The following is a 27,522-nucleotide window of genomic DNA, read 5'->3' as shown; positions in this document are numbered from 1 at the left end:
TTTAAAACTGAAGAAACCAAGGCTGACACCCCGCCCTGGCCAAATGAGTGCCTGCAGCCCGGCGTCCAACACTAGTCCTACTAGGGTGTGAACGGCCGAATGGAGGAAACACCCACCCCTGGGCGTCCCCTCCAGCTCGTGGGTGTTACAGCGAGGGATGTGCGTGCTGGGACGGGGCACCGGCAGCCAGACTCAGCGCCAGACCTGGCGCCCGCACGTCCGAGCCCGTGGTCTGCGCACGTGCTCGGCGAGAGTTCTCGCCGTTTTTAAATCCATCATCCAGTGTTGAACTTGCCTGTTTTCTCCAGCTGTGTGCTCTGCATCGTCACCTACGCTGCAGAGCATCTTGTATCAGTTGACTTAAGCCAGTTTAAAACAGTGAAATGCATCCTGTGGATCCATGAACAAACTGAACATTTCATGAATCACCAACACGTTTCTTGTGACTAAGAACGGAGATAAACAGTGACTAATGTCGCTGAAAAGCAACTATGCACTAAATCCCAAAACGGATGGCTGTGTCAGGGGCTGAGGAATTCCAGTTGCCTGGAGTGTTCACAGCAACCGGAGCACCAGAGATAAACTGACTGGAAGGGGGTGACTCATGGTACCTGCAGGCAGGGGGGTTAGAGACCAGATGGGTTTCTGATGCCTCTTTTTCTCTCTCGGCCCTTCTTGGCACTACCGCAAACCTGATTATGAAATTTCATTCTGTGCTGCCTAGGCCCTAAACCTAAACAGAGGGAAGGACTTCAATTAGAACACAAAAACCTAACACACTCTAATCTCCCCTGCTTGCCGGTCTAAACAGACACCTCCTTCCTGCATTGTTTCCACTGGGCAGGATTTCCACCCCCATTCTAATCCAACTCGGTCCTATTTTGTTTGCTAACCACCTCTGAGAAATTTATTGTTATGTAAGAAGGAAGAAAAGTGAAATGAAGATTTTTTTTTTTCCCCTGAGAACATATTCTGCTTCAGAAATGGGCCCTTTAAAAGATCATTTCTCTTTACCATAGATCCAGCAATCAAGCCCTTTGGTATTTCCCCAAAGGAGTTGAACACTTATATCTGCACAAATGCACCCAGATGTTTCTGGCAGCTTTATTTATAATTGCCAAAACTTGGAAGCAACGAAGATGTCCTCAGTAGGTGAATGAATTAATAACTGTGGTACATTCAGACAATGGACTGTTATTTAGCGCCAATAAGAAATAAGCTATCATGCCATGAAAAGACATGGAGGAAAATTTTCTTAAAGATTTTATTTATTTAGTTATTTATTTGAGAGAGAGAGAGGGATGAGGAGCATGAGGAGAGGGAGAAGCAGACTTCCCACCCACCGAGCAGGGAGCCTGATGCGGGACTCAATCCCACGACCCTGAGATCATGACCCGAGCCAAAGGCAGATGCTTAACTGAGTGAGCCACCCAGGCGCCATGTAATGGAGGAAACTGAAATACACATTACTAAGTGAAGGAAACCAATCTGAAAGCCTACATGTCGCATGATTCCAACCATACTCCATTTGGGAAAAGGCAAAACTATGGAGGCAGTAAAAAGATCAGCGGGTGCCTGGGGTTAGGGTGGAAGGAGGGATGAATGGGTGGAGCATGGAGGATTTTTAGGGCAGAGAAACTATTCTGGAGGATACTATCATGGTGGATTTGTGTCATTATACATTTGCCAAGCCCATAGAATGTGCGACACGTGAGAGAACCCTAATGTCAACTGTGAACTTTGGGTGATTATGATGTATCAGTGTGCGTTCATCCACTGTAACAATTATACCACTTTTGGAAGGTGTTGATAATGGGACGCTGTGTGTGTGGGGGGGGGCAGTTAGGGAGTGTATGGGACATCTCTGCACCCTCCTCTGAATTATGCTGTGAACCTAAAACTGCTCTAAAAACACAAAGGCTTTATAAAGAAAAAAATAAATAAAAATAATAGAAATCATTTCTCTCCGGGGAAGCAGAGCACATTTGGGCATGTGTATAGCATTGTCCTTTACCTCCCTATGAGGGAGGTGGCATTCAGGGCCCAGGGATGGTGATGTGCCTGGCTGGAGAGAAGTGTCCTGGCCATTTTCTGTTGGTACACATGCCCCTGCTTGCTAGGCCTAAGCTGTCCAACACAGCAGCTGCTAGCCATGTGGAGTTCTTTTAATTTAAATTAATAAAAATAAAACTACAAATTCATTTTGCACTGGTCTCATCTGAAGTGCCCTATAGCCTATGTAGCTAATGGCTACTGCATTGGACAGATTTGGGACCTTTCCATCATCTCAGAAAGTTCTACTGGATAGCACTGCTCTAGACTCTGCGCAGCCCCAGAGACTCCCCTGGGGGGGAGTAAAATCACCAATGGAGAATGCTTGTGGTCCAGGATCCTCAGTCCCAGATCCCAAAGGACAGCTGAGCTATGGACACTGTTTCTGAGAGACAGTTTCAAAAGATGGGGGCTGGCAACAGGGCCAGGACTGAAAAAGGCTCAGGAGACCTTGTTAACTGAATCAGTGCTTGTAGAACAACTTCTCTTTTGCAATCCTTGCTGGTCTGACAGGCTCCTGCAGAATTACATCACTTCCTAAAAAACAGGCAAACACCTCTCCTTCGAGTTAGCACCGACCCAAATGAGCAGGAAACAGGAAATGTTCAGGTTTCAGGGAGGCTGAAGCCCAGCGCAGCATCATGCCCGGGCGGCGAGCTGACAGGAAGGCTCCCCGGGCTGCCCTCGCCTTTGCCCTGGTGATCACGCTCCTTCCCACCAGCCAGGCTCGGGGTAAGCTACCTCCCCGTTCTCCACCCCAGGGAAGGATAGCCAGGCTTGTTCAGTGCCCGAGGCTACAGAACTCTGCGGGGGTGGGGGGGGGTGACACTCAGAAAACCTAGTCCTTTCTGCGAAAGAAGGAGACGAAATTAGAATTGTAGTTTTGTGGGGGGGGGGTCGGGGGGGGCTGGGCAGGCTTTCCCTGCAGCTGGCCAATCCCGCTCCAGCTCCCTCACTCCATTTAACTTTCCCGCAATTTCTGTCTTCTAACAAGTGCAGGGTCCCTGTAATGTACCGGCTTTGACAGGCATATTAAGGAAACCATAAACTTTTTTGGCAGTTTGTGTAAAAGAATGTTTCAATCAGAAGTCATGAACTTACTTTTATAAAAATGTGGGCTGGGAAATCTGCTAGTACCAAAATCTCCTAGAAAAACTAGGGTATGGAAATGTACTACTGGAAAGTATACTAAAGAAAACCAGTAAGTTAAAAAAAGAAAAGTAAACAGGAAATTATCGGAGGAGTTACCAGGCATCCATTCTAACTTTTCAAGAGAAGTCTTTCATCTGTTTTTCTTTGATCTTTTTACTTTGGGGGGATATTTTCTTTGCATTGATTGTTACTAATGAACTTTTATTTTAGAAAGTAATGTGATTGTAGCAAATCAAAGGTATTGGAAAGACAAAATATTAAATCTCCTTATTTGGAGCTAAGAGCCGCCAATTGATTTATACCCTTGACAGTTGCTACAAGCACAGTCACCCTCGATTGCCTCATATTGTTTTGTTGACTTGCCCTTGGGTAAATAAACTCATTGCCCATGATTTCTGTCAACAGATACTACCTGTTTCTAGTAGTGTAGATCAGTATTTCAAGCAAAAGGAAAGTTCTCAAGTTTAAATAGGATAGGGGGCAGGGGGCAGGCACAAGGCACTGACCTAGCATGTGGCAATTTCCTGGAGATTCACAGTCAGCACCCAACCACACTGCCCCTCCAATTTCTCTTGCCCTGGGTGCTCTCCATGTGGTCTTGCCAGGCATCTGAGGTGGAAAATGAAAAGTGAAAGGCAAACCATTCTGACTGGAAAGATGTCTGGTTGAGATGGGAGGTAGTGTTTCAGATGCGCCGAGGGGGACAATGTGCTGTCTTAGGCACAGTTTGGGGGCTGGGAACAAGCATAAAGATGACGAGGTTCAAGCTGCATGGGTGGCACAGAGGAAGGCGCTAAGGCAGCGGAAGATCAGATGTCCAAGCCCCTTGGCTGCTCAGCTCTTCTGACTGGGACTCCGGGGGTCCCTCCTCTGCCCCAGTGGAGAGCCCTGTGGGCCAGACCCCTTTCCCTGCAGGTTGTCCTCAGCAGCCCAGGAAGCAGAACTCAGCCATCCCACTTCCACTTCTTGTGCATCTCAGTGCTACCACAGAGGCCTCAAACATGCCCTGAGAGTAATATTTAAGTTTGCCTGAGTATTTTCTTGAGCTTCTGAGTATTTTCTTGACATTTCTGAGTCGAAGCTTATGCCATCTGGGAGATGCAGAAGGATCACCTGAAGCCTCAGCACAAGTTTTCTTTCTAAGGCTGATATCTGATCAGTGGCTTTTCCACATAAAGACCTTTGGTGGCTCCTTATTTACGCCACTTCGACTCTCGCTTCAACCTCCTTCCCATGGCATCTCCCCCCATGTGCCCTCCCCCAGTCCAGTCATACCGAACGGAGTGTGTGCTCCAGGCCTCTGGGGCTCTTGCCAAAAGTGAATGACAAGTCCTCTTTTTTCTACTTAGTGAACTCCTATATAATCCTAAAGACCCAGACTGGAAGTTGCGTCCTCCTTGATGTCTCCCCTCACTGCACCTTCCCTGGTGACTTTACCTGTGTCACGCCCACATAAAACTTAACTTCCATACACACAGCTAATTGTGTTGAATCGTAAGTGTGTATGTGCCCATATCTCCCACCAGGCTATGAGCGCCACCAGGGAAAATGCTCCGTAGCTCATCTCTTACTTCCCAAAACCTTGTTGGGATCCGCATAAATCAAGAACTGCATCATTGTTGATAAATGCTACAATCATTCTAGAATGGATTTGAGGCTGAGCATTAAAAGCCGATGAGCTCCTGAAAACAGGCAGTGTGAGAATGTCAGGGAAGTCAGGAGAAAAACTACATTTCAGCCGAGAGCAGAGTTTACCTAGATAGTCCAACACACTTACTGGGCCCTGTCTGGATTTCCAATGTCAGAAAATGCAAAAATGCCCACTCACAAAAAGCTAGATAATCAAAGCCAAGGGGAAGTCTCTTATAAATTAAAGACTGATTATCTATTTTTTTAATTAATCAATGTCTACCCTTTTGAGCTAATGGTGCCTAAGACCATTAGTTAGTGTATAGGTGTCACACTCTTATTTCCCTGAATTCTTCAGAAAGTATCTTGGAGATGTTTGGTAGTAGGGGCCAGTCTACTGAACAGCCTGACACCCCTCCTTGCAAGCATATTCCAGTATATAGCTCAAGTCAAGCCAACCACAAACAGGTAACATAATCTAATATCAGCAGTTTCCTGGCCCAGTATCAATACCTCAGAGTCAGTGTCCTTTCTCTTTACATGGAGAGCCTGCTGCCGTCTTGATTACTATCCCAAGTGAAATAATCTACTTAGGAGTCACCAGGAGAGAAATGAGAAAACAGCTTTTCTGGGATTTTGACCAAACAGATGAGCCCAGTTAAAGAAAGCCTGTGGCTTTGGGTATCTTGGCCAGTGTTGGACGCTAAGGAAATTCAGACTCAATGTCAGGGCGACATTCTGTCCAGGGAGTGAGGGAGTCATTTTCACCTGGCTTCTTGCCCTGTGCCCTATCAATGTTAGCCTAACACTATCAGAGAACTAAAAGCAACTTCCCAGACACCGAAATCATGGGATTTATTAGCTGAGATGGGCAGGATGGTTTGTAAAAGAAGAGCTAAGGGCATGAGGCAGAAACAAGGAGGCTGTAACTGTTTTGGTGGCCAGGACTAAACACCAGGTTTGACCGGAAAGACTGGGAGATTTTCTGCACCGTTTCAGAAGAGTAAGAACCATGTAAGTAGTAGATACACCTTGAGAAGAAAAGAAAGAATTAAAGAAAACACTAATTGCATACATGGAGCTGCGCTTTCTGACACTGATCTCATTTCACTGAATGTGACTGGTATCTGCTATTGCCTCGGACAGTTCCAATTTCAAATAGTAATAATGATGAGAGCAAACACATATAGTCCTCATGGTATGCCAGGTGCCCTTCTAAATAATTTACATACGCTCACTCATTTAGTTCTCCTAACGACCTTATATAGTGGGTTCTAGTACTAGCAGGGGTTTTACATATGAGAAAATGGAAGCACAGAGAGGCTAGGTGACTTGCCTCAGGTCACACAGCTAAATAGTGGCTCTAAGTAAGATTCAGTCTCAGGAATCCGAGCTCTAACATATGCCATAACACCTCTGGGTGTTTTAGGCTCTGCCAGGATATGTGTCTAGCTTCAGGTTTAGAAAAATATGTCTATGGTATCCTTCCAACTGTCGATGTATCACATACCTCTTAGACCCCCTCAGTTAGGGTCTAAGGTTATTGCATATTGATAAAGGAGCTCTATTTGTTTGGTTGGGTCAGAGACTGGCCTATAGGAAAAGGGATGGAGAGAGTTGGTTTAACTTTGGCCTGTAGAGGGGGAAGGGAAGGGCTGCAAGGTGCAGAGTGAGCAATAGAGCATCTGGGGATTAGCAAAGTGAAGACCAGAAGCAGGAAAAGTGGAATGATGAAGTCACTGGTAAGAGGTGTCAGGGTGTGGGAACCAGGGAGAAAAAGCACAGCTTTGTGGGAGAGCCCTGTGGAAGAGCCCTGCTGAGCGCTGACCCCAGGGACCGAATCAGGGACCCCCCCAAAAAAAAAAAACAGGCAGAAAGGGATTTACTGGGGTTTCAAGTCCCTCTGTGTCTAAAAGCCTGATCCAAGGATCCAGAAGAGGGCTGGATCTTGGCTGGGATGGGCCCAATTCTGCAAAGAAACAATACAACCTGCAATCTGCCTACCTGTGTCGAGTTTGCACCACCCTCAAATGTTGGCAAAGATCTAGAGAAACAGGAACTCCGCACCACTGGTGGGAGGGTTTGTGCAATCCCCTAGCCTATCCTGCTGCTTAACCCATTCATTGGGCTTTTCATTTCAGTAATATTTTTCACTCTAGAAAATTTTGTTCATTTCCAGAAAAAAAGTATACTGTCTTGCTTTTATTTTTTTCTTGTGTTAGTTATTTCTTCTTTTATGTCTTTTTTTTAAAAACATAGTATTTTCTGATAACTTTTATCTGCCGTGTACGTAGACCTAATGTTGTTGCTCATTGTATCTGTCAATTCCCATTCATGATAGAAATCTTGGGGGCACTGAGGACGCACTCTGGCACACAGGAGATGACTTCACCCCATTTGACAGAAACCCAGATTTTCTGATTCCAGCACCAGGTTACTGTAAATACTTTCCCAAAACAACCTAGTCCTGTCACCACAGAATAGTGTTTGGAAGATATGGAGGCAGGGATGCGCCAGGCTTGAGCAGAGCCGGTGGTGCTTGGACCTCAGGCTTAAAGCCCAGCCTCGGGATGGAGAGGGGACCGGCTGAGCCAGCCTCAGGGGTCAGACTCCAGGAGTTGTATGAGGAGGAGCCAAAACCCCATGAAACGTACAAGCCAACAAAGCAGAGTCTGCTGTGGGGGCCGGTCAATTCCAGAAGCAGGTAGACAAGGATGCCAAAGTTATTGCCAAGGAGAAAGAAGTAGACAAAATCAAATTGAAAATCAGAAGGGGGCCAGGGTCCACAGAGTCAGGATAATGGTGAGATCAGCCTGGGCGTGACACACCTGACTCTGATTAGAACTTGGCCAAGATCATTGCTCCTTCCTTTCCTCCCTCCCTCCCTCCCTCCCTCCCTCCCTCCCTCCCTCCCTCCCTCCCTCCCTCCCTCCTTTCTTTCTTTCTTTCTTTCTTTCTTTCTTTCTTTCTTTCTTTCTTTCTTTCTTTCTTTCTTTCTTTCTTTCTTTCTTTCTTTCTTTCTTTCTTTCTTTCTTTCTTTCTTCTTTCTTTCCTTCTTTTTTCTTTTTCTTTCTTTCTTTCTTTCCATGGCCTGATGTTTTAGCTTTAACTTTTAACCCAAGAGATGGACAAGAGCCCCTGAAAGCATTATATAGCCTCTTATGTTCCTATGGGCCCAAACCTTTGTTCTAGGAAATCCCCATAGGTAAATTTGTCTCTGAATTTAAATTTCCTGTATCATCTTTTTCTTTTCTTCTTCTTCTTTTTAAAACATTTTCTGGGGCCTGGGGATTTCCTTGCTTTTTTGAGACTTCTTTATACAAGTAAAAAGTTGCCTCATATTTCATTCAGGATCTCTAGATGTTGCATATTGGGAGAATTTTTCAGGTTACCAACTATATCAGATTACTGAAAAAGGAAATTTTTCTATAGAGTCAGCCTGGAGAACAATTTGGAAATATTTAGTCAGCTGAATATGTTCATACCCTACAACCCCAACAATTCAATCTTAGGTATATACCCCAGATCAAAAACAAATGTGCAGCAAAGAGTCATGGCCAAGAATGTTGACTGTAGCATTGTTTGTAAAGATGGAAAAAATAGAAACAACTTAAATGTGCATGTACAGAAGAAGAATACATGAAACTTAATATAGTCACAAAATGAGATAGCATACAACAGATAAAATTAACGAACTAGTCCAAATGTAGGAAGATGACTTAATCGCAAATGTAGTGTTGGCCAAAAGAGCCAACTGAAGACTATTATGCACAGAATGATTACATTTATTTAAAGTTTTTAAAAACACCCCAAATTATGCTTATATTGCTTAGGGATATAGGCATATCTGAAAAGTTGGGACTGATAACGTGAACTTTAGGAGAGCGGTTACCTTTGGAGAGGTGGGGGGGGGAATGAGATTGGGAAGAGTACAAGGAGGGCTTCACCTGCATTTCTGATGTGTTTCAGAAAAAAACATGACAGTTCTGAAGACAGCAAATGAAGACCCATTGGCCAATCCCTGTGAGTGTCCTGTTTTTTTTTTTTTTTCAGATCCATGAGCTAGGAATAGTTTCTATATATTTAAATGGTTAAATGAAAACTGCATTTTGCTTTCTGGACCAAAAGATCTAAAATATTTATTCTCTGCTCTTTAAGAACCACCCTTTGGTCAATATGGAAAAGTGTAAGAAAATTTGTGGTGGGTACTCGGTTATCTGTTACATTGTTCTCTAAAAAAAATGTTAAAAAAAGTATAACCTCAATACAATTATTGCTTTAAAAATTAATATCATCATATATCCAATCAATGTCTAATTAGCTCTGATAATTACCTTGTAAATGTTTTTTAATAGTTGTTCTGTTCAAATTAGGATCTAAACAATATCAACACCTTTTAAAAAAAAGGTAGGTATACATTCATAATAAAAAATAACTAGAGCACCTCTGAGTTCTTCTCGAGCTTTCCTCTATCTTTCCTTTCCATAATTCCCAATCTCTTTGAAAGACAGTCAACATGTCTTTATCTCAACCCACTGCAAGCTGGCTACTGTATCAAGCACAGCCACTCAAATTGCTCTCTCTGGATCACCAGTGCTTTCTTTCTTTTTTTTTTTTTTAAGATATTTGTTTGTTTGTTTGTTTATTTATTTATTTATTTATTTATTTATTTATTTATTTATTTATTTATCAGAGAGAGAGAGCACAAGCAGGGGGAGCAGTAGAGGGAGAGGGAGAAGCAGGCTCCCCGCTGAGGAAGGAGCCCGATGTGGAACTCGATCCCAGGACCCCGGGATCATGACCCGAGCCGAAGGCAGACGCTTAACGACTGAGCCACCCAGGCGTCTCCACCAGTGCTTTCTAATCGCTAAACCAAAGGGACCCATTTCTGTCCATATTACACGTCTTCCTCTGTATCACTTAACATAATTAATCAATTATAGAAATGCTCCTCTTCCTTGGGTCTTATGATGCCATTTTCTCCTTGATCTCCTATGACCTTGATGGCTCCCTTCCAGTTTGGGGTTAGGAGTCTTTCTTTTCCACCTGGTCCTTTCATCGTAATGTCTATCTTTTGTTTCTTATTCCTTATATCCTTCCTGGGCCACGGCATCCATGTTCATGGCTTTCATCTCACTCCTCGGCTGATGATTCCCAAACACACCGCCTCCCACCAGGCCTCGCTGCCCAGCTCTAGACCTGCATTCTCGCCCTCAGTTCTCCTTGGACACGTCATAGGGGCCTTAGGTTCAGCATGTCCAGAGCAGAACTCTTCAGCTCCCTGCTAGTTTAGGCCCTTGTTAGCGCTCACCTCGTCTGCTTCATTAACTTCTTTTTTTTTTTTTTAAAGATTTTATTTATTTATTTGAGAGAGAGAGAATGAGAGACAGAGAGCATGAGAGGGAGGAGGGTCAGAGGGAGAAGCAGACTCCCCGCTGAGCAGGGAGCCTGATGCGGGACTCGATCCCGGGACTCCAGGATCATGACCTGAGCCAAAGGCAGTGGCTTAACCAACTGAGCCACCCAGGCGCCCTGCTTCATTAACTTCTTAACCTATCTCCTTGCCTTTAGTCTCATCTCCGAAACCAATTTCACGTAATGTCCAGAATAGCTCTGTGACAAAAAGTAATCATTTCCTCCTGCACTTACCCTTCAGTGGGATTTCCTTTCCTTAGCTTCCAGACCCCTTGACATCATTTCAAGCCCCTTTGAGTTGTCCTGAGTTCCTTTCCTGCTTAACCCTGACACTCCCCACCGCACGCCTGAGGGTACAACTGCTTGAATGTGCCAAACTCTGAGCCTTTCTATGTGCTTCAACTGTAATGCCTTTCCCTGACATCTTGGCTTGATGAACTCCTGAGATTCATTTTAAGGATCTCCTCCTCTGTGAAGATTTCCTGAATCTTCCACCCCCAGATGAATGAAGACCTTCCTTTCCCATGTCCTCATGGGACTCCATACACAAACAATCATACACAATTGCTTTTATTAAACTGTATTTTAGTTATTGATTAATGTGCTACTGTCCCTACTTACCCGTGTCTGCCCTGGGAGGCTTGGACCTGGTCTCATTCACCTTTATCCCAGGACCTAGAACAGTGTCTGGTACATTATAGGCACATGACTGCCTGAGGAATGACATGAAATTTATCCAAGATTTATACATGTATTCATGACAAAATCATAACCATTTAAGTAATAAAATGAAACTGTGGTAATACCTGGATAAATATGATTTTTTAGTTAACCACATTTTTTTTATTCCAAAATGTTAATGATCCCAAATCTTTTTATGTAGGGTTTACTTCTGTCTTCTCACACCCAAACAGGCAACAGTTACTGCTTCCCTTCCTGTATATTATGTAGCCACATCTACGAGTAGTACTGAGAAAGTATTCTTTTTTTTTTTAAGATTTTTATTTATTTATCTGTCAGAGAGAGAGACAGAGAGAGAGTATGAGCAGCGGGGAGAGGGAGAAGCAGAGCCCGATGTGGGGCTCGATCCCAGGACCCCGGGATCATGACCTGAGCCAAAGACAGACGCTCAACTGACTGAGGACCCAGGTGCCCCCTGAGAAAGTATTCTTATCCGTCTTCCTCTCAAACTAGGGATGGAGTTCAGACCCAGAAAATATACATTGAGCAGCATGACAATTTGCAGAAAGGCCAGGTAGTCACAAACATTTTGGGGAGATTTTGAAAGGAATATAAAAGGAATACAAATTCCATAGATGATAAATTTCAAGCCAGTAGGAGCTGATTTGAAAACTCGAAAAAGAAATAAAATTTCTGTATCAGGAAAAGTGAATAGAAAAATCTGCCTGGGGGTGGAGATGACAGCACAGAAGCATTTCCTGATTAATTGAAGAAGGTGGTTTGAAAGGGAAGTTATCTACCAGAGCAGGGTCCAGTTGGTGGTGGTGTTTTGGTTTCTTTTCCTCGAAACAAAACCACCAAATCTAGTTTGTTTTGGAAATTTGAATTTTTCTTCTGTGTGTCTTTGTTATATATGAATTACAATGTCTTTATTATTTCCCGCTTCCCCGCCCCATTGTAGTTTTCAGAAACACGAGCTCAGTGGTTACGAGGGTTTGCTGACATGTGCTTTTATCTTACATTGACAATATTAATTTAAAAGTTAATGTATTCTTTTTTAAACATAATGCTTGTTTTTTATGGTCAAGATTACTAGATTTAGCAAATAAAACTAGAGGACACCCAGTTAAATGTAAATTTCAAATAGACACTTTTTTTTTTAGTGTAAGTACATCTCGTGCAGTTCAGTGTTAGAGGCCACACAAATATTGCATGGGACATGTTTAGACTAAAACATTATTTGTTGTTTATCTGATATTCAAGTTTAACTGGGCAGCCTGTACTTTAGTAGCTCTCTGACTATGATTATCTTTTGTCAAGCAAAGACCATCCTTACGTTGGTGCATCACTAAGACCACAGGCATATTGGCTGTGTAGCCAGTTAGCAAATATTAGAAGAAAATTTAGGCTGAGTCCTAGATCAATCATTCAACTCATAAGTAGAGGACCTGTGCTGGAAAACGCAAAACAAAACAAAAAACACCCCAGTGATTGCATAGGCTAAAACCAGGAATCCAGGAGTGGATCAACTTTAGAGAATCTACTAATGTAATTCATCCCATTAAAAACTAGAAGAGAAAAAAAATTGCAGGATCATAATAATAAAGGCCGAAAAGGGGTTGACAAGAGAGTGGGGCTGCCCAGCATCAGTAGCTCAAGCGGCAACACTCAATTCTCAGCGCTCAAGTCCTGCTAGATTGCCCCGGGGTGGAGGGGCAGGGCTGAGTCTCAAGGTGAAATAGGATCAGAGGGAAGCAGGGCTTAGAGACCCGGTAGGGGCCTTTGCTGACCCCAGAAAATCCCACCCACAATCTGCTCCCCTCAGACACTGCTCCAGAGACCTCAGGAGATGGCCTCCTTCCTCAGCCTCCCAAACTCTTGCTCTCTGCTCCTCCTTAGGCTGATGATGTGAACTTCTGATTGCACCCTGTCCCCCTTCCTCCTGCAGCTTGTGGTGAAGGTACATTAGCCCCTGAGATACTAGCCCACATCTCCTTTCCCTACCCTCCCGTCCTCTGATGTATCACAAACATACATCTACCACTGAGCTTTTTGGCTTGTCTCTGTCTTTCGGTTGCTTTCTCTGGCAACTCTGAGCCTGTACTGATCTGAGCAAGGAGTGCCATGCCTGGACAGAGGGCGCAAGAGCCCACCTGTCTCCCTCCCCTACTCAGGGGGGCGCTGATCGCAGGCCAGGGGGAGGACAAGGGCATGGCCAAGGACATTTGTTTCCAACTTCCTCTCTAGAATTGTATCCTTGAAACTGGCTATTCAAAAGAAAGACAGAGGGAGGCCTGGGTGGCTCAGTTGGTTAAGTGGCTGTCTAGCAAAGACAGCAGAATAAAGAATCCTAACTGCTTGAGACTATTTGCTGTCTCTATGAGACCCATACTGTTCAGACAAAGTCTAAATAAATTCAGTTTAAAGAGCATGCATCAAATACTATGAGTAGAGCATTGTGATACATGCTAAAAGGGAAACAAATGATATATACGGTCCCTTAGGAAGTTCAAACTCTAGAGCTAAAATCTTAAAACTTAAAAATTGGGGCATCTGAGTGGCTCAGATGGTTAAGTGTCTGCCTTCGGCTCAGGTCATGATCCCAGGGTCCTGGGATCGAGCCCCACATCAGGCTCCCTGCTCAGCGGGGAGCCTGCTTCTCCCTCTCCTTCTGCTGCTCCCTCTGCTTGTACTCTCTTGCTTGCACTCTCTGTCTCTTAAATAAATAAATAAATAAATAAATAAATAAATAAATAAATAAATAAATAAAATCTTTTAAAAAAGAGAGAAATATAATAAAAGTGGAAAATTATTCAGATTAGTAATGATAATAACCATATTTTAATAAAATCCTCTTTTTTCCCCATTTTAAAGCACTTGTGTGTCTATTATCCCACTGATGGTAGAAAGAGTTTTAAATGTGAAAAGTGTGTATGTGGACTCTGTCCCATAAAAATACATGTATTCCTTTTAAACTGCCAGGTACCATAGGCCAGTATAAGTCTCCAGTGTGCAAAAAAGATAGTCAGAAGGTCAAAAATGCAACTTTCCCAGGTGAGTAACTTTAAACCGAGATAGCCTGAGGGTCTGGGCAAGTCTGACTAAATATGAGTAAGTTTTCTCTTAAAAAGACATCAAAATAAACAGTTTAAAACAAAAAAGACATCGGAGCATTGTGGTCCCCCTTCGTGGGGCATGTTTTCATCTGATAATGAATTGCAATTGCAGGTGTGTTTCTCAAGGCAAGGTGGTAAAAATATAACCAAACTTCACAAGTAAATTCCCAGAGCAGACTACCACAGGAAAGCATTTTACCAGATGACCCTCCTCAAAATAAGCAAAGGAAACATTTGTCAACCTTCTTTCAACGTAAGGCATCGTCACCTTCAGTCATCCGGTGGCTGGAGAGAAAGGGTGTGCAAAACACAGGCACAGCTTTCCCTGAACTACCCTGTGAGAGTTAGAACCTGCCCTTACCCCTCTGTGCTTTTGCCTCACATCTGTTCAACCATACTTAGTCTGACCATATCTTCTTCAGGTACATATGTCAGGAAAAATATATTAAGTGAATATTTCCAATTAACCAAAATTATCAAATATGTCGTACAACAGAGCTTACAGTGAAAACAACAATGCTTCCGATGCCCTAGCCCTGTCCCCAGAGAATTAGGTCACCTGAGGGAAACCATGTGGAACACCGGATTCCCCCCACCCCACCAAACAAAAACTAGAGACATGAAAATTTTCATCACTCAGGATTCTTCACTTGGCATTAAATGGTTCCTCCCATTTTCCAGCGTTTTCTTTAAAATTCAGATAACATTTTGAGGAAACCACCTGAGATCCCTAGTTCTCTTTGTGACTAAGAATGCACTGTGTGTATTCTTGGAAGAGGGTGGACAGAGGGAAGGGGACACGATATTCTTGATAAAAAGGTGAGAGATGTCTTAACAGTGTCTCTCCGACTAACCTGGCCTATTTACGTTTCCTGAGCAACTTGTACCCGACGGCTACCTCACAGCAGACAGGGTTCCAGGTGCCGCCAAGCCGCGGTGGCCTCGGGCAATAAACGAGTACCTGAATGAACTACTCTTGGATCATAAACAGTTAGCACTCTTTTTGAAACCAAGCAAACCAGAGAAAGGCCAGAACACTTCAGAAGCCATGCAGGATGGTGTCCCAGGGGCCCAACGTCAAGGAGCCATGGTCCATCCACTTGGTGTGGGCAACTTCCTGCTTCAAACGCGATCACCCTCCCACAGACAGGCTGGGGCCTGATTTTAAGGTGTTTGTTCCCATTTTTCCCTGGCCCATCACAGCCAGATTCCACAGATGCTGAGTAACTGATTTGTAGAGAGATACCAGAACCGGAGAGCTAGACCATTTATTTGATGGCTGCATATATCCGTTCACTTTGCTTTCAGGGGCTTCTTTCTGGGTAGGGTTCTCCAATCATCTTTAAAGCTGGTAAGGACTATCTTCACGAATAACAACAAATTAAAATAAAGTCAATTGAATTACAGTTTAACTCAGTAACTCTCAACCCAGCATACTTACTGTGTACTCACTGCTGAAATCATGGGGGGAGCTCTGAGAACAGATCGTTGCCCACGTGCAGCTGCAGATACCCTCACATAACGGATCTGGGTGGAGCTTAAAATCCACCAGGCGATGCTGGTGCACAGTAAGTGTTGAGAACAAGAGGTGTTACCAATAATTAAGCACAACTAAATGAGGTTGTTTGGGCAACTTAAACCAGTGGCTGTCAAAGTATGGCCTCCAGACCAGCAGCATTTTGTTAGAAATGAAAATTCTTGGGGTGCCTGGCTGGCTCAGTCAGCAGAGTGTGTGATTCTTGATTTGGGGGTTGTGGGTTCAAATCCCACCTTAGGTGGGGAGATTACTTAAAAATAAAGTCTTTAAAAAAAAAAAACCCTTAAAATTCTTGGCCTCATCCCAGACCTACTAAAGCAGAGACTCTGGGAGCAGGGGCCAGCACTCTGTGTTTGAGAAGCCCTCCAGGTGATTCTGATGCTAAAGTTTGAGGACCACTGGTGTAAACCTCCAAGCTGATGTGTCGGCAGTGACCATTAGTGGAAATGAGGGTTTTACACTCCAGCGCATTCTCTCCTGTTCAGACTTACTCGGGAAGGCATGGTCATGACAGTGTTCTCTCAGTCTAGCCTGGCCAGAGTCTCTCAGGAGCTCCAGGCTTCAGTGATGATTCTTAAGCTACTGCATTCTGGTGATTGAGTTGGCAGCTTCTAGGCAAGCCTTGGGCATCCAGCTCCCTGACCTCTGATTCTTCTCCACTTTACCAAGGAGGAGCACAGAGAACAGGAGGGGAGGGTGTTGGGGTGGCCCAGGGGAAGACGGGAAATGGGTAGGGTGGGCAGCAGTGGTTCTCAACCTTGGAGTCACCTGGAGAACTGTAAAAAATACTGAGGCTTGTGTTCACTGCAGATACCATGAGGTAAAGGTTTGGGCATCAAGAGTGTTAAAGGTCCCCAGGCGATTCTTTCGTGCAGCCAAGGCTGAGAACCACTGGAGAGCTTCTTGGTTTGGTTTTGTCTCATCCTTCTCTCACTGACTGGCTCTTTGCTGTGCCCAGACGTACGGGGGTGATAAGAAGTAGGCAGACTTCTTGAGTTTGGTGTCTTGAAAGCTTGAAATTCATATCCTCCAGTTACTCCTCAGAGCAGGGCTGAGTTTGAATGCCTGACACTCAGCTTGTGTTTCCCTTTGTTTCATTATCTGAATTATAAAATTGTTAAAAATCGTAAAAAAAAATGGGCTCTTGGGTGGCTCAGTCGATTAAGCGTCTGCCTTCAGCTCAGGTCATGATCCCGGGGGTCCTGGGCTCCCTGCTTAGCGGGGAGTCTGCTCCTCCCTCTGCCCCTCCCCTCCCCAGCTTGTGCCCTCTCTATTTCTCTTCCAAAAATAAATAAATAAAATCTTAAAAAAAATAAAATGAGATAAAATAGTTGACACAATTTGTGCACGGAGTCTACATAACAGATGAAAGAATGGGTCCTCTGATTGAGGTCCAACATACTTGATGATATCCTGAGTTTATGCCATTCTCTCAGCCTTGTTCTGTTTTCTGCTATAACAGCGTTCTTTCAGTTCCTACGTAATACTTGCTTTTTGTGTTTTTTTTTTCACTTAAAAAACTAGAGCTTGGTTGCATATTTGTTCCACTTTCAAAAAAGGAGAAGTTAGCTAGTTTGCTTCACTGGGAAGCAGAGTCATTTCCACTTAGTGACGGTGTTTGGAGCTGTGATGGGGGGGAGGGGTGTGACCGGCCCGCTCGGAGGGGGCTGGGGCTGCCAGGCTCACCTCCAGCATTTGCCTGTTTCCGACCCACAAGGATTTCCTCAGGGTCCTTGCCAGATGTGTGGAATATGCGTCCCAGATGTGTTTGCATGGATATAGTCAATGATCCTTTGTGAGGGATGCCACAACGGTGCGGTTGATGATCTGGTAATTTTAGGATTTGAGGATTAAAAGCCAAGCGAAGTGCTTTCCTGGTTCCCGTCACTATGCCCATGATCTTGTAGTAATGCGGCAGGATCTGAGCAGAGGGGGAGAGATGGTGAAAGGGAGAGTGCGGGGGACAGGGCGGGGGGCGGGGCGGGGAGTTGGCGTTGGGGCCACTTGAAGACAGGGCTTCCGTGGCCTGGAGCCCTGGCCGCCCCGCGGGCATTCCGTGGGCAGCTCGCGTGCAGGGCCCAGGGTCCCTCCGCGGGCGGCCCTCACACACAGCCCGTCTGCTTGTCACGTCCTGTGCTCGCTCTTTCTTCTTCTCTTCCGTACTTTTGCTGGCTAACGCCTCTCCCTTTTCGCTCTCAAGCTTGATCCTCTCCATTTCTGCAGCTTTCTCAGCTTTAGCCCCCCGGACCATACATCTTTTACCCTGAAATATGTCCAAATTTAGGTAAGAAGACACAACCAAAAACATGAAGACATTGTAGCAGGCAGATAAGTCCCGTGGGGAGCCTCAGAGAAACTGGAGAGTCTAGAGATCGCGGAGGGCGGGTGGGTAGAGCGCGGAGGAAGTAGCAAACCCACCAGCAGGTGGCATGAGCGCGGTGTTCTCTGGGTTATCTTGGGTTGTCAGGGGTGTGATTCCCTTTGCTCTTCAGCCCAATGGTACGCGAGAGGCAGGACAGGGGCCTCCTTTCCTGGCCTTTAAGAAACAGAGGGTTGAAGCCGTGAGGGGCTTTCGCAGGCCCCGTCGGTCTGCGTCTTGCGCACCACCCCATACCACGGAGATGTCCACAAAGCCCGCGCACCATGCAAGACACGGCCCTGCACGCTCTGCTCCACACGGCAAGCTCCAGACTCACTTCCTGAAAGAGAGTTCTGGGTTCTCCCGCAATAGTGCTGGACCCCTTAGGTTGTCAAGTGTCGCTTTTATCCCAGAAGCATAGGATGGTTCCTACGGGAAATCACCACGGACTGCTAGGGGCCTTAGCAAGTGTTGCTTAGAAAAGGCTGGGGTCCAAAGGCATGTCTGGGGACACCCGTGTCCATTGGGTTAAAAGTTGCTGTTACTCCACAGGCCACAGGAGGAACCTCCATAACGTCCCCTGAGTTGCCCCCTGGACTCCCCTGCCTGCTCTTGTGACCCCTGGCTGTGCTGCGGTTCCCACCTTGGGTTTGTCCACCTCTGGTTTTCTTGCTCTTACCTCTCTGTCCCCTTGGTCACCCATGCTCAGTCACTGATTTGATTCAGTGGCCCACCCTGCTTTTCCAGCTCCCCTTCTGACGACACGTAATGCTCCTGGCATGAACTCTTGGGCCTGATCCCCACTGTTTGTCAACTCCTGCCCCCGCCTTTCCCATCCAACACCCCCTGCACCCCCAGCACTTTCCTGATTTAGTTTCTGCCAGTTTTCATCGTGTGAGGCCTGGGCTGGAGCTATTTGGAGAAGCTGTGAGGGCGGACCACAGGCTTGGTGCTGTCCGTTCTCCTCCTGCACCCAACGCCCTCGCCCCTATTCTCACCACACTTGAGACAAAATACAGACAGTACAGGGGTGCCTGAGTGGCTCAGTCAGTTAAGCATCTGCCTTCCGCTCAGGTCATGACCCCAGGGTCCTGGGATCGAGTCCCGCATCCGGCTCCCTGCTCAGCAGGGAGCCTGCTTCTCCCTCTCCCTCTGCCGCTCCCCCTGCTTGTGCTCTCTCTCTCTCTCTCTCTCTCTCTGAGACAAATAAATAAGTAAAATCTTAAAAAAAAAACAAACCAAACAGACTGTATGTGCACATGTGCCAAATGAAGGATGGGCAGGGGTGTTTATTGTGGCATCTCTGAAAACGGAAGAGAAACAACCGAAATCTCTGTCAATAGGAATAGGTTATGATACAGTCAAATAATAGGGGGAAAAAACAACTGTCTGTATATAGACAGGAAATAATCTTGAAAACCAATTTTTAAGTGAAAAAAGCAAGAGACAGAACATATATAGATTTTGCTACCTTTTGTGTTAAAAAAAGAAAACAGGAAATGATATTTATATACGCATGGAGTTTCTCTGGAAGGCAACAGAAACAACGGCTACCTCTGGGGAGGGAACAGTAGTAACTGGGGGATGTGGTGTAGTGACATTTCCTTTCTGACCTTAGTACCATGTGTCTAGTACCAATTCAAAAATTCTAATTAAAAACAAGATAAACACCATATGTGTGGAAATGTGGAAGTAGATGGGGCTTTGGGGATCACCCCTTAGTTGTACAAATTAGGACATTAAGTCACAGGGGTAAATAATCTGTTCAGATTCTCGCTACTATGAAGTGACAGAGCTGTGACTAGAACCTTCGCTGTCATTTGGTGCTTATGCTCTAGGGAATGTGGCTTCCAAATCATATGTAGCAGAACTTATAAATGACAGGGTTGTACCCCAGGACAAGACATTCGAGACTCAGTTTCTTCATCTGTAAAATGTGCACAATAAAGTTGTTGTTGTGAAGATGAAAGTAGGTAGTGCCTGTTATCCTAGCTAGTTCCTAGCATACGAAGCATCTGATAAATGCCAGTTACTGTTATTTCTTATTTTTGGCTATGATGGTGTTGGATGGGGCAGAGAGGGCTGGGAAGAAGGTTATCATAGAAGCATCTGGAGATGAAGGCTTGTAGGGTAAAGAAAAATAAAATAGAGAGGGAGAGAGACCAACCCCTTGGTTCTTATTTATTTAGGTAGTCACTAGAGATTCTGAGAGGGTAAATGATGCTTAATGTGGAAAATGTATGTTAGGGTGTATGTGAGAGGGATATGGGGAGAGAAATTCCAGCCCTTTTCACTGCAAATTGTCACTAAAGGCCACCTGTGACCAGCACTGCCCCTTATGCTAAAAGATGAATGTACAACCCGGGACCATCTGGTGTGCTTCTTTCCATTTCTCTTTCATTCCTGATTATCCAAACGCCCTTGTTATTCCTGCTACCTTATTTCCTTTCCTATTTTCTCTTCTTCTGGGGCCATGGGTCAAATGGTGACCCAAAGCCTTCCTTGGAGGGGTGCCTGGTTGAGCATCTGACTCTTGGTTTTGGCTCAGGTCATGATCTCAGGGTTGTGGGATCAAGCCCTGCAATGGGCTCTGTGCTCAGCGGTGCATCTGCTTGACATTCTCTTTCTTTCCCTCTGCCCCTCCTCCTGCTTGTGATCTCTCTCTCTCTTTTCTTGCTCTCTCTAAAACAAATTAATTTTAAAAATAAAATAAATAAAACTTAAAAAAAAAAAAGCCTTCCTTGGAGAGGCGCCGAACACAACCTGCTCTTCTGGACAGCTTTGCTCACAGCACATCTGGGCTGAGGAGCTTAGCAGGAGACCCGCAAAGCCAAGGCTTCTGGGACCCATCCCCCTGCCCTTCCCTTTCATGCCAGAAAGCCACCTCCTTATAGGCAGAGGGGCAAGGACATGGGGTTCCCTCTCTTGTTCACCACTTGATGACTGGTAATCATATTCTGGTCTAATTGGAAGGAAAATACCGTGTGAGGTTCAAAGCTCAGGTTCAGCGACTGGCCCTCTTGGGTTCAAATCCTCCTCCATGATTGCTCTGTGACTATGGGCAAGTTGTGTAACCTCTTTGCCCCAGTTTCCATCTGGGAAAATGGTAAGGACAAAATGAGATAATCTGGGTAAGAGGCAGAGGCTTAGTCAATTCTCTATAAAGGTTAGCCTGACATAGTGGCGGCAGCCTCAGCTGTAGTAGAAGTAAGCAAAAGAGATAAAAGGCAAGTCTGGGGATTCGAGGAAGGTCTGTAAGCACTGACCTCAAGGAACAGGGTCAGTACCACCAATTGCACCTGCATATGTGCCACTCACCCCCACCCCCTGTAAATGTCTCATCGTCACCAGCTGGATTATCAGTGAAGAATGCTATTTGGTCTCCGTAGTTCTGCAAGCAATGTGACTCTAATGAGGAGATTGTTCTAGTGGACAAATATCTTTTCCCGGTTCAGGGTGATACATGATGCATCAAAGCTTTTAACATATGCTATTATTATTAACTTATTACCTTATTTCCAAGACGTAAATATAAGACAAAGCTGTTTAACCCAGACAGAAGTCAATAAATAGTAGATATTTTTTTTTAAAATCCTGCTTTTGGCATAAACACGTGAGGAATACCAGTTAGTTAGACTCTGCAGTTTATAATTGATTCTGATGGTTTGGGGTGGCATTTACCAATGTGATTATCAAGTGGATTCCCTGGTCTTGGAGGAAACTGAAATGTTCATCTGTATAACCAAAAAAAAAAAAAAATAGACTGTGATCAAATAAATATTTTTATATATTAAATCAGAGGAATCCCTTGTCATTCAGTTGCGCAGATGGATAGGGTGTGGGATGGGCCCTGCAGGGGCCTGCTCTGGCATTCCAAATGGTGACCTAACCTCTGGTTATAGAGCACGGCTTGAAGCAGCTGACTTTTCTGTTTGCACAGCACCTTGCTCTTTAGAAAGAACTTTCCCATACGTCATCTTATGTATTGGGTAAGTTTTCTAAGGCCTAAACTCATATGCTCTCTTCCTCGGTGGGCCCCATTTGAAAGATAGACAATGTTATACTATGGTAGGATGAAAACCTTCGGCTTACCTTACTGTGGTCACTACATAGCTAAGATGAGGAGAGATTTTTCAGATAATCATCAGGCTCATAGTCCTTCCCTGCCCTGGGATGGGCCCCAGGATGGTTTTCCAACACAATCTGAAACTCAAACAGAGTAAACTGGTTTATAGCTTCTTAATAGGGAAAGTTCTAAAGATGCTTTTTATTAAATACATTTAAATATTGGTGCAGTTTCCTTAGTCTCTAAGGGAACTTCCTCTTTGAGAATGTCACCTTACAAATGAAATCCGCACTGTGTTTTTATTTAGAACCCAGGAAGATTTCTGTCAGATAATCTCAGAGAGACTCAGTTCTCTGCAGAATGTGAGAACAGACACTGAAATCTAATCAGTCGCCCCAGTTTCCAAAAATTCTTCCACACCGATAGGTAACCTTTTATTAAAAATTAGGACAGTGCGGGGCGCCTGGGTGGCTCAGTCGGTTAAGCGTCGGACTCTTGGACTCTAGGTTTCGGCTCAGGTCATGATCTCAGGGTCGTGGGATGGAGCCCCATGGTGGGCTCTGCGCTCAGCGGGGAGCCTGCTTCAGATTCTCTCTCTCCCTCTGCCCCTCCCCCTCGGCTCCTGCCCTCACTCACACAAAGGCACACGCAATCTCTCTTTCTCAAATAAATAAATAAATAAAATCTTAAAAAAAATTGGGACAGTGTGCATTCCTTTATACCCAAGTGTTGTGAGGAAAGTAGTTAACTTCTAGTAGATATGAATTTAGATTTATAGCATAAAAATAGCATCATGCCCTATAGGAGATGTTCTGGAATATCACCCTCTTGACACAACAAAGCTTCTCAGTGCCCTTCGCGTAAGTGTGTCTAACGTATCTGGTCAAGGCTAAATTGCCTGCATTTGTGGCAGGTTTCTCTCTGGGCTCTGATTCCATGTTCAATATACTCCCAGCTCGAGCTCCATTTACGCTAAATCAACACTCTGTCACACTGAACTGGAAGACCAAACGCAGTGGATCAAGTTTACCACTGGATGCATGTAGGATATATTTAAAACTCATTGAAAACAACATAGTAGCTTTGTCTCCATGGCACTCTCAATTTTGTGTGTGTCCCTACAGATTTCTCTGAGGAAACAGAACAGTCAGCAGAAATGCCCCTGGAAGAGGAAAACAGAGATGAAGCTTTTCATATTCAAACTGCATTTGTTGCCGTGACCACGGGAGCATTCATGGCAAATTCAAGTTTTGGCGACATTGATGAGGATGAAAATCAGTTGGAGTTTGTATTAATGGTGTTGATCCCACTGGTTTTATTTGCTCTCTTATTTTTATCAGTGATAATCCTTGTAATACGCTATAAAAGAAAAAGGACCAAACAAGGTAAATATTTTGTATGTTCCCATTTCCGGACAATCGCTTCATGTGTTAATGAACAATCAGTAAAACAAAATATTTTTTGCTTCTTCTACACAGAGCCTTCTAGCCAAGGATCTCAGAGTGCCTTACAGACATGTGAGTATGATCCTAATGCCTGTCTGGAGTGGGTGATGGGGGAGGAAAAAGAAGGGAGAGGTTTTAAAGTTGAGCAACCAGGACCACATAAACTAGTAAATGATGAACATCCCCTTATTTTTCAAAAAGAGAATGGCTTCAGCCTAAAATGAGATTTAAAACACACAGCTCCCCTCTCTGTACCTAATTCAGAGGAGGGCCTTGTCTAATATCGGCCAAGAGGTCCATGCAACATTCCCTAAATTGGAGGAAACGTTCAAAAGGGCAAAGCGGTGGGTCAGTTTGGGGTTGGGGATGGGAAGGCTGAGACCTTGGGCTCGTCTCCACTGGAAGAGGATTCTTCTGCCGTATATTCTGTATATTATATAATATATTCTGTATATTGCCGTCGAAGATACCGTTTTCTCTTCCATGCCCAATTCGATTGTGAAAAAGCCTGAGTAAAGCATTGTTCTTATTCTCATTAAAGCTATGCTAACTTTTGTACGAAATTCCTAATTGGCTGAAGATTACCAGCATCAAGCTGAAACCGATCTGATAGAGAATTCCCTAGGTCAGAGATACCTCTGTGGGTATTCAGCTCCAAATCTAGGAGCAACAAATACTAGGTGTCAGGGTGCTTCTAAGTCCAAAACAGACTTGAGGACTTTTGGCTTGTGCTGGTAAAAATGACTCTAATTAGACTTTTTAAAGTTGAAGCCTTTAGTTATTCCAAAAATCACTCAAGGGATGAGACTATCTCTAATGAGCTACATATTGATATGTGCATACAAAAACTCACTGTATATCCCTCACACTCACTAACAGGGCACCCCTGGCTTTGCGATCATGCCCTTGGCCTGCAGGCCTGGCTCACTCTCCTCGTATCAGGAGAGCCTTTAAGCTCTCGGCAGGAGCTATAAATGGTCATTTTCCATTATGCCAGCAGGTATGGTAAAAGTGAGCTAGGGAAGAAGCACTGATGTGCGTTACCTTTCTTGGCAGGAGCCAATATAATAGTTTCCAAGGGAGTCGAAAAAACCACATGTTTTTCTACTGCTTGAAATTTCAGGGTGACCTAGTAACAGTGGTCACATGGGAACTCCTTTGTAAGCTAAAGAAAAAGATAAAGCAAACGGAGATGCCTGGACCCCATTTTTTTAACCTCAGGGACAGTAAGAATTTCCTGCCTAAACCATAGCCCTGCAGCCAGTCTTACCTAATGATATTATGGGATTTGGGGGGGGATGTTGGGGGTGTCTGGTCAAATGTGCCTGCTTTCAAGGCTCTAAATACAGGAAGGGATTTTTCATGGAACTTCATTGTGAGCATCTCCAAAGTCAAAAGCCATTCACCATCAAGAACTGGCCTCCTTCTCAGAGGACTCATGCATCGTGCTGGAGCCACACTCCCAAGTATTTGCTATTCCCGGAGCCTGGCTTATACACACGTTCATGATGCTTACATGCCTGGTTGACACTACTCTTCTGTTTGGGATTTCCTTCTTGTCTGCTTGGCAAACTGCCATTCCATTCTTCCATGCCCAGTTCTGAAGTTTTTATGAAGCCTTGAGTAATCGCTCCTTGGGCAAAATGAATCACCACCTCTTCTGTGTTCTCACTTACTGCGCACAGCATTTACGTTGCGTAAGTTGGTGACTTGTCTTTTTTCTTTTTTTAGTCTCTCTTACTAGGTTATGTTCTCTTTAAGGTCTGAGAGAACCAAGAACTTGTCCTATTTATCTTGTTTAATGGTGTGATGTGGGGGTTAGAGTATGGGCTCCGGAACCGCACTGCCTGGTTGGCTTTTTTCCCTAGCTCTACGACTTCTCTGATTCAGTTTCCTCATCTGTGAAATGGGCAAATCCAACACCTGGCTTACAGAGCCTCGGTGAGAAGGAAATGGATTCATCTATGTAAACCACTTTGGAAAAAGGGTAGCTGGCATATTGTGTTAGCTGCTGCTTCTTATTATTATTGCCCCTTTGACCTGACACGGTATTATATTAGCTGCTCAATACATGTGGTTGAATGAACGAGTTAATGAAACAGCGTTAGTACTTTTTTAAAAGAACACTTACCTATTCTCAGAGATAAAAAACAAATTCGAAACTTATTCTTAATACAAACTGGCACATTCTTTTTGTTTTAAAATATGCCTCACTTTTAAGAGAAACAACACAGAGATCTTAAATTTTCAAAACAATTGCTTATCACTAGTTTTGATAGAGAGAGCTTAATTTGAATATTTCCTTTAATATAGATACAGATGGTTAACTGCTTAACACATGAATATCTCTTCAAGCAAACTAAATGCTGAAAAGTTAAGCACTACTGTCTCCCAAAGTCCACCCATTCATATTTAACATTATAACGCAGATCAATAAAAGGAGAGGGGCGCCTGGGTGGCGCAGCGGGTTAAGCGTTGGACTCTTGATTTTTGACTCAGGTCATGCTCTTAGGGTTGTGAGATTGAGCCCCACATCAGGCTCCATGCTCAGCGGGGAGTCTCCTTAAGATTATCTCTCCCTCTCCGTCTGTGTGCCCTCCCCCCAGCTCTCTAAAAAATAAATAAATCAGTCTTAAAAAAATAAAGGAGACTGTTCAAATTAACAAAATTTGATTTAAGTATTTTTTTCCAGGAAAAATAAAACTGTCACACTGGGTCAGACCAGCGTTTTGCTTGGAAAGCATCCAAAACGATGTTTTGTGGGAGGGCATGGGTGATGTCGCCTCAGAAAGTTAGAAATAGACACATTGGTTCTCCCCCCACGTGAATAGCGCCTGGTGTGTTCTTCTCCAGCAGGAAGTAAACCTGCACATTTGATGACTGGGGAGGACCCGGCCAACACCTTTAGAAAGAGCCCTTCTTCTGACCGGCAATCACGTTTTTTTTCCTTTGGCCTTGTCCATTTTCAAGTCCAGGAGAAGGGAAGTGCTGGGCGGTAATTTGCTGTTCAATTGCCCTTCTTCCTAGATCTCCAGGAGTTACATTTGTAGCTGTTCTTATTTAACATTTATTAAGGGACTCGATGGGCTGTGTCTCTGTGTTAGCTGCAGGCATCCCTTTAAACAGGCTGTGGCGACATGAAGCCTGGCTCGGCTCAGAACATCTCCAGAAAGACTCTCTCTTGCTCAGGGTTCCGCATGGAAAAGAAAAGCTAAGCCAGCTGGTCCCCTGTGGGGCTCCGCGCCGCCCCCCGCCCCCCTCCCCCCCCCCACGCAGCCCAGCGGTCCCACCACCCACCACCCCACCACCAGAGGTGCACAGAGGAGAGTAGCTGACAGCGGGGGTACGGGCGTGCTAAGTGGGTGTAACTGGGGACTGGAGGCAGAGGACAAAGTGGGGAGGAGGGTATGACACGGAAGGGCTGTAGGAGGGAAAATGGAATCAAGTGCAGGTGCGGGGTTGTGTAAGAGGTACATTTGCCCTCCAGTTTCGGAGGGAGTAGATGGCTATTAATAAAGAGATAGAGGCCAGGTGGAGAGGTGCGGGCAGGGCCTGATTGCTGGGGACATGTAATTGGTCTCCCCCCTGGCTTAATGCTCAGCTCTGGTGAGCTCTCCCAGATGTTTTTCTGTTGCCATGGTGGCTGGGCCGGGGGTAATGGTCTCGGAGCAGGAGAGACGAGGCCACAGAAGGCTTTTTGCTCTGTTTGAATACTGATTACAGGAGCTTCGCATTTGGTGCATCTGGAGCACTTTTGTAATGGGTTTTTAAACTTTTCCATCATCTGCATGCAGGGTTAGCTTTTGCTCTCCACAAAGCCTGCGGGCACTCAAATTATAAAGATAAATCCATGCCTTCTACGGTGGGGCTGTGGGGCCACTTGCTCTCTGAGAAATTAGTGTGGGTGTGTGTGTGTGTGGGGGGGGTGTTACTAAGCAGGAAAAGAGGGGGAGGAAAAGGGGGGGAAGTGACAAAATAGGGGGATCTTTATGAGTCACCTGTAGGGGAGGTTCAATGTGCAGGGACTTTATTTATAGTAAAACCCCTTAAGGAAATATCATGTCAATTTG

The 27,522-nt window shown here is 44.8% G+C and overlaps 1 protein-coding gene across 2 annotated transcripts in view; it reads left to right on the top strand.

Annotated features, from left to right (window-relative positions):
* Positions 1 to 2,615: 2,615 nt before the first annotated feature.
* TMEM154 (transmembrane protein 154) overlaps positions 2,616 to 27,522 on the top strand; it is a 43,206-nt gene continuing 18,299 nt past the window's right edge. The window contains exons 1-4 of one of the 2 annotated variants that reach the window (XM_027598689.2): positions 2,619 to 2,784; positions 8,803 to 8,856; positions 23,132 to 23,392; positions 23,486 to 23,524. In XM_027598689.2, coding sequence (XP_027454490.1) covers positions 2,694 to 2,784; positions 8,803 to 8,856; positions 23,132 to 23,392; positions 23,486 to 23,524 — 445 coding nt within the window. In that variant the 5' untranslated portion in view covers positions 2,619 to 2,693. Of the gene's footprint in view, positions 2,785 to 8,802; positions 8,857 to 23,131; positions 23,393 to 23,485; positions 23,525 to 27,522 lie in introns of both variants that reach the window. The other variant, XM_027598690.1, reaches the window with a different exon arrangement.

The sequence above is a fragment of the Zalophus californianus genome, chromosome 2 (assembly GCF_009762305.2).
Source record: "Zalophus californianus isolate mZalCal1 chromosome 2, mZalCal1.pri.v2, whole genome shotgun sequence".
Classification (NCBI taxonomy): Eukaryota; Metazoa; Chordata; class Mammalia; order Carnivora; family Otariidae; genus Zalophus; species Zalophus californianus.
This window is presented reverse-complemented; position numbering and strand designations above follow the sequence as displayed.